This window comes from Nelumbo lutea, chromosome 4, assembly GCF_056320005.1.
Source record: "Nelumbo lutea isolate HS-2025 chromosome 4, American lotus-T2T, whole genome shotgun sequence".
In the NCBI taxonomy this organism is placed as follows: domain Eukaryota; kingdom Viridiplantae; phylum Streptophyta; class Magnoliopsida; order Proteales; family Nelumbonaceae; genus Nelumbo; species Nelumbo lutea.
The window spans coordinates 67,288,560-67,308,648 of NC_142687.1; the positions used below are offsets into that span (position 1 = coordinate 67,288,560).

The window sequence follows — 20,089 nt, forward strand, 5'->3', positions numbered from 1 at the left end:
AGTTATACTATCTGTTGGACCCGAATCTGCAATCACTTCCTGAACCCACTAACAAAGACTCTGAGAAACTAAAGAAGGAAAGAACAAAACGGGAAGATGACTCACTTCTGTGCCGATGACACATACTGAATGCCTTATCAGACCGGCTCTACAACTTCTACAAGGAACTTACACCTCCAAAAGAAATCTAGAAGGCCCTGGAATTCAAATACAAGCTGCAAGAAGTAGGTACAAATAAGTATCTTATTGTAGAATATTTTGACTTCACCATGAACGACCATAAACCTATACTAGAGCAAGTTCATGAACTACAGCTGATAGTCAATAAAATTCGATCCTTTAACATCATCCTTCCTGAATCTTTCCAAGTGGGAGCAATCATTGTCAAACTTCCACCCTCTTGGAAGGATTACAGGAAGAAGCTTCTGCACAAGGCTGAAGAACTTACCTTGGAGCAAATTCAGCAACACTTTCGTATTGAAGAAGAGTTTCGAATTAGAGACAGTAGGGATAAGACCCTGACCGGTATGCTGAAATCTAAGGTAAATTTTGTGAAAAACAGATCGAAGAATACTAACCCTGCATTACAAGTAAAGAAGAAGGATGGGAACTTCAAAAAGAACAACAATAAGAAATGATCCTACTATGTTTGTGGAAAGAAGGGGCATTATGCCCGAGTCTGTTGACATCGGAAAGGCGGAACCAAGTCTGCAAACATGGTAGAAGACAATCTCATGGCCATGATTACTGAAGTCAACATGGCAGAATCGTCTTCTGGATGGTGGTTTGATTCAGGTGCCACAGTCCATGTTTGTAAGGACAAGTCCTTATTCAAGACATATGAAGAAGTGACTGATGGCCAGGAGGTACAGATGGGAAACCAAACATGTGCCAAAGTTGCTAGAAGAGGCAACGTAGAGTTGAACTTCACCTCTGGAAAGACACTGACTCTCTTGAATGTTCTCCATGTTCCTGACATTAGAAAGAACTTGGTCTTAGTAAATCTTGTTTGTAAGAGGGGATTCAAAGTTGTCTTTGAATCTGACAAACTAATCATATCCAAGAATGGGATGTTTGTTGGAAAGGGATATGGTTGTAATGATATATTCAAATTAAGTATTAATGAAGGAAAAGTTTATGCTTATATTCTTTCTCTTTATGGCATGATAGATTAGCACATTTGAATTTTAAATCCATAAAGAACATGAGCAAACTAGGTATAATTACTTACAGTAATGAATCAACTGAAAAATGTGAAATATGTGTAAAATCTAAAATGGTTAAGAAACATTTCCCTAGTGTTGAGAGAAATTTTCAACTTTTAGAACTAATCCATTCTGACATCTGTGAACTCAATGGTGTATTAACTAGAGGAGGCAAGAGATACGTCATAACATTTATAGATGACTTTTCTAGGTACACCCTTATGAGAACTAAGGATGAAGCCTTTGACATGTTTAAACTATATAAGACTGAAGTTGAAAATCAACTAGAAAAGAAAATTAAAATCCTTAGAAGTGATAGGGGTGCTTAATACTTTAAAAATGAGTTTAATTCTTTCTGTGAAGAATTTGGAATAATACATCAGTGTTCTGCTCCCTATACCCCTCAGCAGAATGGCCTGACTGAAAGGAAAAATAGAACACTTACAGAAATGAAAAACTGCATGTTGTTAAAAGCTAATGCACCCTTGAACCTGTGGGGGGAAGCACTCCTAACAGCTTGCCATTTACATAACAGAATTATTTCCAGAGTTAATAACAAATGCCCATATGAATTATGGATAGGAAGAAAACCTAATTTAGCATATCTAAAAGTGTGGGGGTACTTAGCATATTATAGAGTTTCAGATCTTAAAAGAACTAAATTAGGAATCAGAGCTAAGAAAAGTATGTTTGTTGGATATGCAGAACATAGCAAGGCCTATAGGCTTCTAGACTTAGAGTCTAACATAATAATTGAAACTAGAGATGTTCAATTCTTTGAAAATAAACTATGTTCTAAACCTGCAGAAAATAAATCCACAGAAAATGACAGAGAAACTCAGATCTCAATACCTGTTGATAATAATTTGACTGAAAGAATAAATGACACAACTATAACACCTACAATAGAACTTAGAAGAAGTCAAAGACAAAGAACGGAAAAACACATAGGTTCAGATTTTATCTCTACTCAGTCAATTGTATTTTTGGTTGAGGCTAATAGAGAGAAGATTTTAAATAAAATATCCATTGTCCTAAACATTGAAAATAATCCAAAAATCTATAGTGAGGCCATGACCTCTAGAGATGCTACATTTTGGAAGTAAGCTATAAATGATGAAATGGATTCAATAATGTCAAATAACACATGGGTACTAGTAGATCTGCCTCCAGGATCAAAACCAATAAAATGTAAATGGGTGTTTAGAAGAAAATACAACACTGATGGAACTGTGCAAACTTTTAAGGCTAGATTGGTAGCCAAAGGATTTAGTCAAAATGAAGGAATTGATTACTTTGACACCTATTCACCAATGGCTAGAACAACTTCTATTAGAACACTTATAGCATTAGCATCCATTTATCGCTTATCTGTTCACCAAATTGATGTTAAAACTGCTTTCTTAAATGGTGATTTAAATGAAGAGGTTTACATGGAACAACCAGAAGGATTTGTTCTTCTTGAAAACGAGAATAAAGTCTGTAAACTGGTTAAATCATTATATGGATGAAAACAAGCACCTAAACAGTGGCATGGGAAATTTGATTCTTGCATTCTAGCTTTTGGTTTTAAACAAAATAGTGCTGATAGATGCATCTACTTAAAATTCACTAAAAATTATGGAGTAATCGTGTGTCTTTATGTGGATGATATGCTTATTGTGTGTACAAATATGGTTGGCATAAATGAAACTAAAAACTACTTATCCTCTGTTTTCAAGATGAAAGATTTAGGAGAAGTAGATACCATCTTGGGAATAAAAGTTAAAAAGCATAGTAGGGGTTATGTATTAAGCCAATCACATTATATTGAAAAAGTACTTGAGAAATTTAAGCATTTAGGGTTTAAAGAATATAGCACGCCATATGATTCTAGTATAAAGCTAGTAGAAAATACTGGTAGAACAATTGCACAACTTGAGTATGCTAGTGCAGTAGGGAGCTTAATGTATGTTATGCTTTGTACCAGACCTGATATTGCATTTGTAGTAAGTAAATTCAGTTTGTTTGTTTTATTGTTATTATCCAGTTGTACTAGAAGGGTACACTGATGCAAGTTGGATTACCGGTAATGGAGATAACAAGTCCACATTTAGATGGATTTTTGTCCTTGGTGGGGGTGCGATCTCTTGGGCATCCAAGAGACAAACTTGTATATCTCACTCGACCATGAAATCCGAATTCATAGCCTTAGCGACTGCTGGAAAAGAGGCTGAATGGATTAGGAATTTATTATTGGATATAAAACTTTAGCCTAGTCCTATGCCTCCAATTTCCATTTACTGTGATAGTGAGGCAACTCTGTCAAGGGCCTACAGTGGTACCTACAATGGTAAGTCCAGACATATAAGTCTGAGACATGAATTTGTTAGGCAACTGATTCACGATGAAGTCATTACTATAACTTATGTGAGGTCAAGTAAAAACTTGGCTGATCCTCTTACCAAGGGTTTAACCAGAGAATTGGTAAGAATGACAACCAAAGAGAAGGGATTAAAACCATTTACTTAGTCACCTGTAATGGTAACTCAACCTGAACTGAAAAGCCATCGGTATTGGGTTTAATGGGTAACAACAAGTTACAGCAATGTGACTGTTAGTACTGACATTGAGAAATTTCCCATCACAACATAAACAGTGTTGTCCGTTATGATGAGAGGTTGAGATAAACTCTTAATGAAGTTCTGAAATGTGTCAAATAACGGAGCACATAGTGGAACTTCACCTATGTGAACATAGAAGTGGTGCTGCTTCTCATGAGGGTTTGGGTTTGCTCTCGGGATTGTTCATGAAACCAGGAAAGAAGCACATGGCCATAACAGTACTGAGCAAAATTTGAAACTCTTGTAGAGACTAAACATTTTTATGTGTATAGGTGTCTCCGGTCTGTCTTGAGAGTAGTTGGTTTAAGGTCTAACCACCAATAACTTTGACAAGGATCTGAGATAACTATACTAACAAGATGTTTAAGTTGATAAACACATTTTGTATGCGAAACTGTGTCATAGTAGTTTGGATTGAGAGAGAACTATGCAATTGATCAATCAATGTGGGGGATTGTTGGATTTTAATCTCATAAGAGATTAAATCCAATGGGTTTGATTGGTCAATTACATGAGAAATTGCACATGCACACTTGGTTGGAAAATCAGTTTTTCTCTTACAAAAAAAAAAAAACAAATTTTGAACTTGTCCCACATTGGATAATTACAAGGTTTGTTTTCAATATTTCAATAGGAGCTGATTTGCACTCCTTAGAATTAGTAGAAGAGAGTATGGGGATTCGATACCACGCAACGTGCGCGCACGCATGTGTGGCACAATGAGGCGCTTTAGAGGCGCACTTTGCTCGCATTTCGCATGCACCTGCGTGGCTCGCGGTGGGCGGCTTTGGTTTTGGTGCGTTGATGACCGTTGATTGTTAATCACGATTCGATCAGGTGTGATCAAGAGGTACAATTCAAAGTTAACAGTCACCAACTGTTAACAACTTTTTAAACAGTCACAATGGTTGAAATTGTGACTGTTCAAGGTGCCTTCTCTAAACTAGCACCTACCTTTTCCTCATACATCCTCACAAATTATTTAAGGAGCATGAATCAGATTCCAAAACACACAATTTCGAAATTCACTATCCCTCTCTTTCTCAGTCCGGTCTGCTACAGTCTCACAGAAGGTTTCTTTGGAGACTCTTCAACTTTGCTGGTTGTAGATTCTCGCCCAAGGCTCTGTTGTATCCTGGGAATGAATTTGCCTGTAACCCAACAACAAACTTAGTAAAACTGAATGGGGGCAAATAACGTTCTAAAGGCAGTGTCTTCAGACGCGCCTCAGAGCTTCTCCTCCAAAGTTATAGTGACCCCATCTTCCCCAAACAGTATTCATGCCAGTATTTCAATGGATCAACGTGTCCCGACAGTGAAAGCGAACGAAAATGCAGGCCATGAAGGATACCGTCTCAAACATTGCCGACTCGGCCATGGTCGGGGTGGACAAGCCCAAAGAGCAGGTCTGTTTGTTCCTTTTTCTATCTATGCCGTCTGATCGATAGGAAACGCGGCCATTGCCGGGGAATAAACGCCACACAAAGAACAGGAGAATGCCGACTGCGTTTCAAATGCCAAATTTGTGTGGCGCGTTTCAAACGCCACACGGGAGGAGAATGCCGTGCTGGGTGAGTCGGTTTAAACGCCACACAAAGAGCAGGTTCGTTTGTTGCTGGGTGATAGTAACAGAGGAGGCAGTGGTAGAAACGCAGGCAACACCGGTTTGGCGTCTGGAGACGACAGCCTAAGTGCTGGGTTTACAGAGAATGAAGCCAACGCGGGCTGGTCAAATACGGGAGGAGAATGCCCCGTATTTGTTGTGTTAGCCCTTGTCACTGAGCTTTAAAGCTCAAAATGAACAGTACGATTTTTTTTTTTGATATATATTTTTTAATTTATTTTATTTTAATTATTTTATAAAAATATTATTTTTTATTGATATTGAAGACAAAAAGTTGCGTTTATCTTATCTGCTATAAACCCTTATTTATGGGAAGATTTTGTCTAAACTAAAGTCTATAACCATAAATACCTAATTGCCAACCTGGTTTGATATTCTTTAGGTTGTATTTGGTGGATTAGCAAACTTGGAATGGTATAGAAAGTAAACTAATTAAATCACTGTATAGTTTAAAACAAGCACCCAAACAATGGCATAAGAAATTTGATTCTTGTATTCTATCTTTTGATTTTAAGCACAGTAGTGTTGATAGATGCATTTACTCAAAGTTTATTGAAAATTATGGTGTGATTGTATGTCTTTATGTTGATGACATGCTTATTATAGGTACTAATATGGTTGATACTAATGAAACAAAAAACTAGTTATCCTCTCTCTTCAAGATGAAAGATTTAGAAGAAATAGATACCATTTTAAGAATAAAAGTTAAAAAGTATAATAGGGGTTATGCATTAAGCCAATTACATTATATCGAGAGAATACTTGAGAAATTTAAGCATTTAGGATTTAAAGAATATAGCACACCATATAACTCTAGTATAAAACTAGTGGAAAATTCTAGTAGAGCAATTACACAACTTGAGTATGCTAGTGCAATGGGAAGTCTGATGTATGTTATGCTTTGTAGTAGACCTGATATTGTTGTTGTAGTAAGTAAACTTAGTCAGTTTATAAGTAATCTCAGTGTAGAGTATTGGAAGGCAATTAACAGAGTTCTTGGGTACCTCAAAAGGACATTAGAACTTGGCTTATTCTACTGCAATTATCCAGCTGTACTAGAAGGGTACACTGATGTGAGTTGGATTACCAGTAGTGGAGATAACAAGTTCACTTCTAGATAAATTTTCATCCTTGGTGGGGGTGAGATCTCTTGGGCACCCAAGAAGCAAATTTGTATATCTCATTTAACCATGGAATCCAAATTCATAGCTTTGGCGGTTGCTAGAAAAAGAGGTTGAATAAATTCAGAATTTATTATTGGATATAAAACTTTGGCTTATTCCTAAGCCTCCAATTTCTATTTACTTTGATAGTAAATCAACTCAATCGAGAGCCTATAATGGTATCTACAATGGTAAGTCCAGGCGTATAAGTCTGAGACATGAATTTGTTAGGAAACTGATTCAAGATGGAGTCATCACTATAACTTATGTGAGATCAAGTAAAAGCTTGGCTGATCCTCTTATCAATGGTTTGCCTAAAGAACTCGTAAGAATGACAACTAAAGAAATGGGATTAAAACCCTTAGTCACCATTAATGATAACCCGACCTAAATTGAAAAATATTAGTATTGGGTTTAATGAGTAATAATAAATTACTATGATGTGACCGTTAGCATTGAGAATGAGATTTCCATCGCAACATAAACAACGTTGTTCGTTATGATGAAGGTTAAGTTAATTGCTTAATGAAGTTCTGAGATGTGTTAAGTAACGGAACACATATTGGAATTTCACTTATGTAAACATAGAAATGATACTGCTTCTCATGAGGGATTGGATTTGCTCTCAGGATTGTTCATGAAACTAGGAAAGAGGCACATGATCATAATAGTGATGAGAAAAATTTTAAACTCTTGTAGAGACAAGACATTTTTATGTGCATAGGTATCTCCAGTCTGTCTTAAGAGTAATTGATTTAATGTCTTACCACTAATAACTTTGACAAGACTCTGAGATATCTATACTAATAAAAGGTTTAAGTTATAATACACATTTTGTATGCATAACTATGTCATTATAGTTTGGATTGAGAGAAACCTATGTAATTAATCAAAGTGAGGGGATTGTTAGATTTTAATCTCATTAGAGATTAAATCCAATGGGGTTTGATTGATTAATTACATGAAAGAAAAACACACACCTGCACACATATCTTGGAAATTAATTTTTCTCATATTAAAACCAATTTTCAACTTATTCCACATTGGAAAATTCTCAAACTTGTTTTAAGTTTTTAAATAGGAGCTTATTTACAATCCTTAGAAATATAAGAGTATTGTATGGAGGTCGACTACTGTGCAATGTATGCACACATGTGTGTGCGGCACAATGAGGTGCTTTAGAGGTGCACTTCGTGCAAGCGCAAAGAGTAGCTTTGACTTTTGGTAAAAGGTTGATCGTTGATGTTTCAATAGTCATGATTCGATTGAGTGTGATGAAGATGCACTATTCAAAGTTAACAGATATTAGCTGCTAACTACTTTTTAATGAGCTTTTTCTGAACCAACACCTTCCTCCATGACTTTCAGGAATTATTTAAGGAGCATGAATTAAGCAAATAAACACACAGACTTTTCAGAAATCACTCTTGTTTCTTTCAATTCGATTTGCTACTATCTCACAGAAGGTTTCTTCGAAGACTCTTCAATTTTGCTAGTTATAGATTCTTGCCAAATGCTGTTTTGTTACTTAGAAACGAATTTGCCTATAACCCAATAAAAAACTCAATAAAACAAATAATATTTTAAAAACAATATCTTTAAGCATACCTCACAGCTTCTCCTCCAATGGGTGATCACTCCAATTCCCAACAATCATTTCCAATAATGCGTGATCACTCCAAGTTCAGCCATGAAACGAGCCATCAATATCCATAATAGAATTTTATTCCACTGCGTAATGGATATGGATCTCCAGGGGTTTGAAGTACTCAATTGGGGTGGGTAATAAGATCCTTGCCTTACATTGAACGGATGATCATATTCTTTTAACTACGTGAACATACAGATTGACAAGAGCATTTTTTAATCCCAATTACTGGGTCGGTCGGCTTATGGGATTTCTTTTTCTGCCATTGTGCTTTATCATGACTCAAGAATCATGTTTTCACACGACGGATAAATCATTGATTGGAATTTGAGGATAAAGTCCTTAAATGACAAAAATGAAGCAAGAACATGTTTCATACGGATGTAGGACTTGAAGACATAGAAGGCCATATGATTCATGTAAGAAAGCTAAGCTCTTACACACGTCTCCACCGTCTATGTTATGTGGTCGGTACAGTCTGTACCGCTCCGTAACAGGCGGTGGGTAGATGGAACATATAAGAATCAAGTGCTCTTGTAATCATTATCAAATTTCATAATGCAACTTAATAATTGTGGTTTGTAATATTATTACTTCAGTGTGGGCTCACGTGGGCCATCAACATTTTAGACTAACTCAGCCCAGTTGCACCCAAAATTATCTTAGATTATTAGACCTGCCAACTTCGTCGGGTTTATCCGACAGAACCGAACCAATTTATGTCAATCCTGTTCCAAAATCCAAATTGATTTTGACCCGAATCAATTATATAATAATAATAATAATAATAATAATAATATTTAAATTTTTTTTTTTGTAATTTTTATTATGGGGTCACAAGGGGAGTCATACTTCTCTCCAGGGGTGTCAATTAGACTGGATTTGGTCAAATCTAATTCAATCTAATGTGAGTCCTTTATAAATGGATCAGGTCCAATCTAATCCAATGAATGTTTTGGACCAATGTGGACTGATCCAATTCAATGTCTGGACCATCCAATCTGTTCAGATTCATTTTGATTTAGATTAATTTCAACTCAAACCTGATCCATTGATACATATATTCTTATCTTACATTAATGGACTCGATATTGACTTAATTCAACCTAATCCAATATGAATTTGTTACGGACAACCAGGTCCAATCCAATCTGATAAATATTTTAGACCGGATTGATCCAATCCAAAATATCTTGTTGGTCCGTCCAATCCGTCTAAATTGGTTTTGGACTGGATGGGTCCAATTTAAAACCGGTCCATGACACCCTTAACCTCCCCCATACCTTAAAAACCATCATAATGCCCATTTTAATCTCTTTTAGATTTTGATCTCTACCTATGTTTATTACCTTTTACCCCCTTTAATGACAAATCCTAGTTTTGTCCCTGCTGATACGCTTTATCCCAAACCAGACTCGAACCATTGATAGCTCTGATCTGAAGATAATGTGTCAAAATACGGATTATAGCTACACGGAATGAGGTAGGGAGGGTTCAACTTTCAACGCTCAATTACTGAGAAAATTCGGAAATATAATATGTTTTGCTTGGGATTTACGGTTGAGTCTTGGATCTTGGTGCTGCACACTAGGCAGCTGATACTCGTGACCATGTTTTGGATCAGCCAGTTGGACAAATATTTTTGTACTGAGACCCTATGTGTTTGTGAACTTTGTGCTGCTCTCCAGATTCTCTAGTCTGATTGCATTGGAACTCACCAGTCACCACTCCTCCTTCGTTCCATGGGGCTGCACAGCAGGGTAGCCCATTCTTAGCTGAACGCCATGGCTGTTCAACTGTCTGTTAAACCAATGATAACGTTTCACGTTAGTAATAAAATATATGGGAGTGGCATCTTTTTCAGTAGGGTTTATGAATTTATTACTAATATAAAATATTATTATTGGTTCATACAGCCAACTCAATAGCTTAAACTAATTCTTACCTAAACCTCCAACTCTGGTGCAAGTGGTATTTGATCCCAAATTTCTACTACAAGTAGCGGAAAAATTTACCAATTAGTTTTTATCAGAAAAATGAAAGAAACTACAATTCCGGAAAGACATGATACCCGAAGGGGGCTCTCACCAATCAAGATTCCCATGAATTTTGATAAAAAAAAAAAAAAAACCCACCTAATTCGTTACCAATTTTATGATGCCAGTTGATCGAGTAAGTTAGTGATATGTACAGATGGACAAAACATTGTAATATGCACACAGAGGAGGGTAGATGATGAAATGGGAGGAAAAGGTTCACTTTTTGGAACTCATCCTTCCCCAGAGGAGCTTTGTAACCTCTCTAAGTAATGAAAGTTTCTTCGGTTTGTCGAGAACAAAAAAAAAAGTATTTTTGATATGGCATCATTGTGGATTCAAAAAAAATAAAAAGTCCCAACGGCCCAAATTAGAGCTCATCTGTTGATGTTAAATATTTGCAGTACCAATCCTTTGTTAACATTGATTTTCCTTAAAAGGAACAAAAATTGTAACGTTTGCAAGTTAATCATACAACATAGATGCCCCATCGTCTTATATTCTTATGACACTTTTTCACTGCCCACCTGGATGATAGGGCTTCTCCATTTATTAGCCTCTCTTTTCTTTTGGGATTGATTAAAACTTAGCTCAGGTCGGTTGTTTCAGTTGTACTTTTTAGTGCTTTTGGATTTGAATGAACCAAACCGAAAGAAAAATTAATCTTGGTCTCCCTCATCCTCACATATTATTCAACCGTGATTTCTGAATATCAATCCTTGGGAAATTTAATTGGTTTTTTTCGTGGCCATGTGGGAAGAAGAAGAAGAAGAAGATGGGGAGGAGGAAGAAATAAACAAACTCGCAAAAAGTTTTCATTAAATCTCGCCATGATTCTCCTTAATTAACCATGGGGATTCCCTATCTGAACTAACAATTACAAACAGGAAAGCAAGAAAAACAAAAGGCATCCATCGCATATAAATAAAACAGTGCCTTTTCTAGTTTTCACCACAACTCATCTTCACACACCCCCAAACCCACCTCCCCTTACCCTTATTGTAGGACTTAGATGATCCTTGTTGCTTTAATTTCTGAATCATCTGCACACATCACACCTGATTTATCTACAAATTAAGTATAAAATCGACCATCGACCCTCAAGAACTCACAATATTGCAAACTCTGGGTTTAGACTTATCCAGTATCGACCACATCACCTGAACATCCTCATAAGCGCATGCCATCACCTCACCATGTAAATCCATGGTACGAGACTCATTCTCTGCAAGGACCAATAATTCCAATAAGAAACCAAGACGAAGATGAAGATGAACGAATTAAGACATGAAGATGAAGATAAAATTGAATAATACCTGGCTGAGATTTCTTATCCCTCGGGCTGTTGAAGAAGGTACGAGCTTTTCTGAAGGGGGATGTAATGGTGCGAACCCAAGAAGCCATTCTTGTTTTGCTGTTGGAGTTGGGGTTTGGAAGGAAAATCAGAAAGTAGAACTGAACAAAGGTGATTCAATCCTTAAGGATATATATAAGGGAGATGGAAAGAAAGAAAAGGTATAAAAATGGGTTTGCAGGATAAAGAGGAGGCACGATCCGTGAGATGGGCCTGAGGGATAAGACAACCTTTTCTTTTTTAAAATTTCTTCGTCCTCAGTCTGATTGCTTGAGCACATGGTCCACCCATCCCTAAACCAAAGTCACTAATCCCATTCTCCAGTCCCCACCCCACCCTTCTTCTGCATCCTGGATATGAGGTGCCTAACTTTTTTTTTATTTTTCTTTTTCTTATAGAAAGAAATCAGAAATGAATTAATGTGTGGGTCGTGAGGCAACACAGTATACATTATACATCAAGTCATCAAGTGAAATAAAAATAAAATAAATCTTATTTTGTTACAAAAGGATCCTTTCCCTACATACAAGAAAGCCGAAACATGTGAGGAAATCCTTTTTATCATGGAAAGGAACCAAAGTTGGTTGTATTCAGGGATTCAAAATAATTGGGCGAGGCTGTCAAATGTCAATGTTGGGGTGGTTGCCCTTTGCCGACCAATAATACATCTCACACACCCACACACCCACATACATCAATAAACTGTTGGACCAACATAGATGTCCTCAAATATATACCGTGTGTAGGGGTAGCTATGAACCGAGCTGTTTACAAGTTCGAATTCAGTTTGGCCTGGTTTAAATTGAGCTTCGAGTCAAATTCGAGCCTAATATATAGACTCGTTTGTTAACCGAGTTGAGCTCAAGCTTAATATAATATGGCTCGTAAGGCTTGTGAGCCTAGTCGAGTACATATACATAAGGTGTCACCTCAGCTCGACTACTGAATGAGACCTCGGCTACTAAGAGAGACCTCGGTTTGACACCTTGGCAACTAGGGAGACCTCAACTCAGTACCTCTTAAACTAAGGGAGACCTCGATTCGACACCTCATCAGTTAAGGGAGACCTCAGTTTGGCAGCTTAGCTCAACACCTCGATTGAGGGAGACCTCAGCCTGGCAGCTTGGCTCAACACCTTGGTTGCTAAGGAGACCTACAATTAGAGGCAGCCGAGCTCGAACCTCCAAACTTTTGACTCAAGCCGAACTCAAGCTCAAGTCACTAGTTCGAACCAAGCTCGAGCCTGATAATTTATGACCGAGCCGAGCTCGAATAGGTAGATATTCAGCTCGACTCGGCTCGAATCCACCCCTAACTGTGTGTCCCACTGCTCACACCCCATAGGTAGAGGCCATCAGCCCAGCCCTATCTTTTTAGGGTCCGTTTGGTTCGTAATCAGTATTGAAATTGGAATTGGAATGATTTATTTCCATAATTTATTTTGATTCAAATAAAATTTAGAATTGGAATTAGAATCAATTGGAATAAGATTTCATTTCCACAGGACGAGAAGAAATTACTATTCCTTAGATGGGGAAATATCATTCTAGGAATGATCCCTTTCAATTCCGATTTTAAACCCCTAATCCCATGAACCAAGCGGGCCTTGAATCTTTGATTGTTTTATCCTTTGAGCGGTCTAATCCGTCCCATCCCATGGTCGGTTCGGGAAGGATAATCAGATAATGGTTGAGCTTGGGGTGGATATTAATTCCTTTTACTGGGATTTGGGAATTGGGGAGGCCCATGAACCGTACTCCGGCCCATCCGACACATTGCCGACCACCCCGGACCCTGCCACTCATGACAAATCAATACAGATATTTTGATACACATTATTTGTTTATTCATTCATTTCATGTAACTATTTTAAAAAATAGAATAAAGAAGATATAGCTTAAAGTTAGATGCAGGTAGCGTATAAATTGGATGCAGTTATTGTATCAAATATTGATTCTCGGCCCCATCGCGTAGAGAGAGCAAGTAATGAAAAGTGATAAATCCATGATGCGCGGGGGAAACACTCCACACCCCACCTCTGAGTGTGGATTTTGTTAATCGCCCGACATACAAAAGGAATCTTGAACGAATCTGTACAGTATGGGAAAATGCCCCTGAATTTATTATATTTTATAAAAATATATGTATAAATCAGGCGGTCAACAATCAACATCCATTTTTAATTACTTGAAGTCGGAGGGCATGATTCCTTTAACATCGGCTCTGTAAGCGGTATTACACAAAGTACAGCCCCTCTTTGTGACTTTGTCTTCTAAAGTTCTTTTCCACCTGATTTTACTTAATTTAGATGGGTATGATTTATTTATATTAATAATCAAGGCAAGAACTGGGTTCAGCCTCCCTTAATCATATATTAAACAAAATTGTCCATCTTCTTAATGGTCAAAATAACCTTGATTAACTACTACTCAAACTGTTGGCTCTAACTTCAATCCTTTGCTTCTTTCCACAAATCTAATCATTTATTTATCTCATTATCTGTTACTTAAATGAACCCCCAAAGAAAGAAATAAGGGAATATAGGCAAAACAGATTTTACCACAATTTTTATTATCTTGACAGACCTCGGGCTCCAAAGCCCATAATCAATACGTCTATATCTTGTCTTGGATTCGTGAGAAACACACCGACAAGGAGCCTTGGGGCTAGGTCCGAGATGGAGAACATGAGTCGTTGCGTGTTAAGCCCAGTACTTGCTTTGCCGCTATACTGCTATCGTCTTTAGGAGGAGGAAAGAAATGAAGAGGGAACCAACCAATAATTTAACGTTTGATACGTCCATCATCATCAATCAATATTCAATCCTCCTCAGCACAGTCTCACAATGTGCTCAGTGTCTCCAAAGTCCAAAGATTGGGTCCCTACAATTTTACCACCCGTAAGCCGTACTCCATCCTTTGTACCGATTTGTACGTGTCGGACAACTTGATTTTGGGCCCATTACACTAATTTCCAAGGCCCACCCAACCCACGACCACATGGAAGTTGGAACAATGGCCTTTCGGCTTTCATAAAGTGGGTGCTGGAACGTGGAAGGTCGAAACTGGAAAACAGGGTGACCCCAATTTACTTGGGGAGTTTGGATAAGGATTAAGGAAGAAATGGCAAGGAGGGATGCAACTTGGGCCACTTGGCCCAAAGGATACGAGTTGGGGACTCTACCCTTGAAGCCATGTGATCATTCCTGTCAAATGTCAATTACATAAGTTCACCACACTATCTATCTCTTGCATGTGGAGCCCACTTCTGGACAATCAAGACCCCTTCCATCACATAGGGACAAAATATAGTTTTGTCAAATTACCATATAGTTTATATATATCCACAACCAACTGGGTTTTTTCCATATTACCATATTGTAACTAATACTTTCTCTGAATAATATAACCATCCTAATGATGGGTAAGGGTGTAAATGGACCGGTCTTGGATTGTACCGCATTTAGTCCAAAATCAATTTAGACGGATTCGATGGACCAATAAATTATATTGGATTAGATTAATCTGGTACAAAATATTTATTAGATTGAATTGGACCTGATCCCTTTGTAACAAATTTATATTGAATTAGGTTGGATTATGCTAATATCTGGTTCATTTATATAAGATAAGAATGTGTCAATAGACCGAATTTGGGTTGAAACTAATCTAAATCAAAATGAATTTGAACAGATTGGATGGTCCAAACATTGAATTGGACTGAGCCAAATTGATCCAAAACATTCATTGGATTGGATTGAACCTGATCCATTCATAATGGACTCACATTAGACTGGATCGGATTGGACCAAATCCAGTCCAATTGACACCCCTACTAATGGGCAGACTTTAATTTTTATTCTTAACATAAGTAAACCAATTATTTATCAAAAATATATTAAGGATATCAATAAAGCTGGATGTATTTTTTTTTTAAGACAAGGACCAGCTCAACTTTATGATTCTTTCCAACTCGCAATTGATATCCGCAGTCCGCAGTAGTAGTGGTTTTTACTAGCAGTATTTTTGCTGTTTAGAAAGTTGGGCTTCATCTCTAAACAAACCAATCTATTTATGCCGCATGGATGGACGAGGTTGATTGTGAAAATTACTATCCACTAAGGAGTTCAGATTTGCACCTCACATGCGCGCCGCCCCACATTCGTAAGAAAATAACTGCTAGTAATGCTGAATTAAATGGGAAAAGCTGAACTGGCTGAACTGAACGACTTATTGAAGTATCAGACAAACCCCTTGGCCTTTGTTGCAAATGAAGATTGATCTAAACAACAGAGAGCAAACATTAGACAATAGTAGAGTGCAAGCATAAGATCAAATGAATGAATGAATGAACAATGAGTCAATGACCCAGTTATAAATAAAATTTTCAACTACTGTTGGATCTCCAGTAGGTGATATTAGACAAAAAAATGGATAATATAGAGAATTGAAAGACACCATGTGCATTCATTGAACCATAAGGCCATGTACCCTTCAAAATAAAGTGATACAAATTCAGGGCTGAGTCCAAATCTGGTACCAAAATTGTCAAATACTTAAGACCCATGTTGATTGTTCTTCATTTCTTGCTGTAAGAGAATATTTGTGTTGTGAATGGTATTGATCACCAAAGTGGAAAATCTGACTAATCTGATAAGAAACTTCGACACCTAAATTATTCTATCGACAACTTCAAATTGTCATAGAATCAGTTGGCACAAAGGCCACAAATTAGAAAAATCATGTCTTTTTTTGCAATCGGTAACATCATTATCTTCCAACCCCCAATGAAAACACGAATTCCACCCATTAAATAAAAAAGAGATCACCTTGGCATTTTGAATTTAAACAAAAAGTATATTGGGAAAAAGATTTTCTTGAGCAAAGAATCTTTTCCTCTACTACTGGCCGGTTTCTTTGAGCAAAAAGATTTTGGCCTCAATCTTTGCTTCCTTCCTCCATTTCACTGCAGACTCGAACTCTCCCATGGTTGTCCTTTTTTATAGCTTGCACTATTTCCTCAACTTCAAGAAAGTCAAGGGTCACTATGTTTTTTTTCTCATTAAAAATTTCCTCATATGGACCTAGGAATTATTGTTTATTATGTACAGATTGGGTCCTATGTTAATGAGTTTTAGTAATATACAAATCCTACAACATGGCTTGATTTATTTGTTGTACTATACTTCACTATCATACTAATTTAATCCAACTTCAAGTTTTAGTCACCAATAAGCATCACATCAAGCATACTGATAATGCCAAGTACCATTTGTCCATGCTCAAACAACATACTGAATCAAGCATACCAACAAAACCAAGTTTAAATATTCCAACATCACAACATTAAAAAAAAATCCTGAAATCCAATAGAGCCTTCAACCTAAATTAAACCATTTTTTCACTTATTTGATGCTACTACATCATGAGGAAATGTGTTAAATCTGCCAAACAATACCGTTTTTCTGATGCTGAATTTGATGGAGTAGATACCCTTTTATTTGGACACAATTTGATAGAGTAGATACTCCTTATGTCTTCTCTTAACAAGTTAACATAAACTAAGCCACTGTCTTATTGGACTATTCAATCTGGACTGGATTGGACTGTACTGTCTAAAATAAGTTCCAACTTAAGAAAGGGCAGCCAAGAACCTACCACTGCAGGATCTGGTCTGAAGTGCTTCATGTAGCATTTCAAACACTTTAATCATTGTTTTAGCAAAAGAGTAATAGCTAGATGCACTGCATTAACAAATTCATAAATAAGAATCATGACACTTGAAACATTGTATTGCTAAATGCAATTCACATTCCCACTTTCTTTCTATTTTCTTTTGTTGATATGTCATAAAATCCTTTGAAAATTAAAAAAGTTACAAACAAAATATTCCACACAAGAAGAAGATCAGATTAATTTAAATTAATCAACAGCGGGAGGAATTAAAAACTATCAATTCTGAAGTGCCAATCAAATTCCATTTTGTCTGAAAATTAGTAGATCAATTTAGATTTAGATAATATTCAATTTGATCCAATTCATTTACACATCTAAATTCTAAACTAAGAGCATATTCTGTATATTTAATTTGATCCAATCTAGAGTATCTTTTTGTTTTATTTCAAGAATGAACCGAACAACTCTTATCTTCCATTCAAGCCCATCTGAAAATGTCCATGGAGAATGACTAAAAATCTCTTCAATGTCCAGGGAACTGGAATCAATAAAACGAACACAACACAAAAAATACGTGAAAGACAGAGGAGAGAGGAGATAATAAAATTAAGAAATACTTGAACGCGGGAGAAATGTATCACTGGAGAGAGAGAGAGGCGAGACAGAGTATACCACTGGAGAGAGAGGAGTATACCATCGTGAGTACCGCTGGAGCTGGGAAAATATCGCCAGAGAGAAAAACTTGTCTGATTGTTTGTTCAGTTGCCAGAGGGAGCAGTGGAACCCTAACGAACTTCTGAAATCTCCAAGTGAGAACTGGACCCCTTTCCATCAACGGTTCTGCCCAAATTTAGTCAGCAATATATATTGACCATTTATATTTGGACTAGTCCGAGTCCATGCAACCATTTGGACCTGTCCGTTCCGTCCATAACACTTTTCGGTTGGACGGGTTCAACCCAGAACCGATCCATTGACACTCTTAATTGGGAACATCTCTCATACTTGTCAATGAGAGATGTTTCTGTTACATGGTTGGGATTTGCTGTAGAGTATGTGTGGAGTGCACTCTATGGGGTGTAAATATAAATTCTCCAATAGGACTCTGGAATTCTTACCCATAAGAACTCTATCTATGTCTATCTACAACACATCGCATTGAAAACATCTCTCCATACATAATACTATATAGAAAAATGAAATATTCACTACCATGGAGCAGAGTCTTTGTGGACAGTATATATCGACTCCTTCCATTAAGAGGGGACCATTTGCATTATCAATATATATTCGCTAGCTTCCAAGAAATATCTTGATAATTTTGACTTGTTACCCTAGCGGCCTAGCTCCATAGGTTTCCCTTGGCTCTTGCTACCTACTACTACAATGGGCCGTATTTGGGGTCCAAAAGCCCAAAACCCTTGTCATGCGATCGATCAGAAAAGAAGGAAACGTTCTTTTTGAACAAAGTGAAATCCAACCATTAGAAACGTTGATCGCCTCGACCCAACCAGACTTTGTCCCAAGTCCCAACTATATGAGGTTGGCTTTGAACAAGCAATAGAATGTTGGGTAACTGACCAGTGGATTAGAGGATTGAAATTAACCTGTGGACAATTCAGATGGTCCCCTACTTGGTGGATGGCTTGGAGTGGTCACATCATCCTTATATGTGGTTTATATATGGTAGGTTATGCAAGGATTAAGAAAGACGTTACCTAATCTTAATCTGATCAAATAGGAAAGCTCTGTAGATTAACCCATTTATTTCTGCTGCGTGGATGAATTTTCTAGCTTATTCAAACCATTCATTATGTGGAGGACCCATTGGATCAGTTACAGGGCTGTCAATGGATTGGATATTAGTTCAATCCAATCCACTCTGGTATGAATACATTACATTGGTTTTAATTTAGATCGGTGTAAACCAAATTTAGTCGATTGACACCCGTACTTATCTAATGTTAATGTATGGGATATTGGTTGAATCTAGCATAATCCAATATAAATTCATTACAAACGGAACAAGTCCAACCCAATCCAGTAAATATTTTGGACCATTAAGTCTGTAATGGTCCAATTAAATATATATTATTAGTCCATCTAATTCATTCAAATTGATTTTAATTTGGACAGACTCAACTTAAACCCAATCCATTAACACCCTTAGTAGTCAGCTATGTGCTCATCCCACCTATAATCCATGTCAATGTTATGTGACTAAGATCAGGCCGGATGGACAAACTATTTAGCCAAATCGCTGGTAAAAGTTTTGGGTTTTTATATGAACACCATTATCTCATTTTTCGATTTAATGAAATCCGCCATACCGTCATTTCACTAGAAACCTAGTGCTGAAACGATCGAATTGGGATCTGCTCTTCAAAAAGTGCTCTTCACACCAACTTTATAATCACACTCCACCATATATTACGAACATCTCTCCATGAATATTAAATATTAAATACAAAATACAGGAGATATTTCCAATGTATGGCTACGACATGCTGTGAAATCGGTGTGAAGAATGCCATGTAAGGAGCAAATCCGGACTCTGCTGAAACTTGCAAATAGGCCCCTCCGGTTAGTTCAGAGTTGAAGGCCATAAAATAATATTCTTGTCCCAAAACCCAGAGCCTAGTGTTAGAACGATAACAACAAACTCATTACGAATTAGAAGGAAGCAGGCAAAGTAAAGCTACTGAAGTCTACAACAATTTCATCAAATCTAAAATCCAATTATGTTTATGGATAGCAAAAGGAGACTCATACAACTGATGG

The 20,089-nt window shown here is 37.0% G+C and overlaps 1 protein-coding gene and 1 long non-coding RNA gene across 2 annotated transcripts; both read right to left on the reverse strand.

The window, feature by feature from the left end:
• Positions 1 to 11,072: 11,072 nt before the first annotated feature.
• LOC148860947 (uncharacterized) lies at positions 11,073 to 11,827 on the reverse strand. Its single transcript, XM_088982651.1, has 2 exons — positions 11,596 to 11,827; positions 11,073 to 11,504 (listed from the first exon to the last, which is right to left on the reverse strand). Exons 1-2 carry the CDS (start codon positions 11,681 to 11,683, stop codon positions 11,380 to 11,382), a joined length of 213 nt encoding a protein of 70 aa, XP_088838777.1. The 5' UTR covers positions 11,684 to 11,827; the 3' UTR covers positions 11,073 to 11,379.
• Positions 11,828 to 15,503: 3,676 nt separating this feature from the next.
• LOC148860948 (uncharacterized) lies at positions 15,504 to 18,154 on the reverse strand. Its single transcript, XR_016112382.1, has 2 exons — positions 18,003 to 18,154; positions 15,504 to 15,914 (listed from the first exon to the last, which is right to left on the reverse strand). It is a non-coding gene; the product is annotated as an uncharacterized LOC148860948 (long non-coding RNA).
• Positions 18,155 to 20,089: the final 1,935 nt, after the last annotated feature.

Coding starts and splice junctions, on each gene's coding strand:
- LOC148860947 (XM_088982651.1), bottom strand. CDS start 11,683: ATGGCTTCTTGGGTTCGCACCATTACATCCCCCTTCAGAAAAGCTCGT. Junction 11,505..11,595: donor GGATAAGAAATCTCAGCCAG/GTATTATTCAAT, acceptor TGGTCCTTGCAG/AGAATGAGTCTCGTACCATG.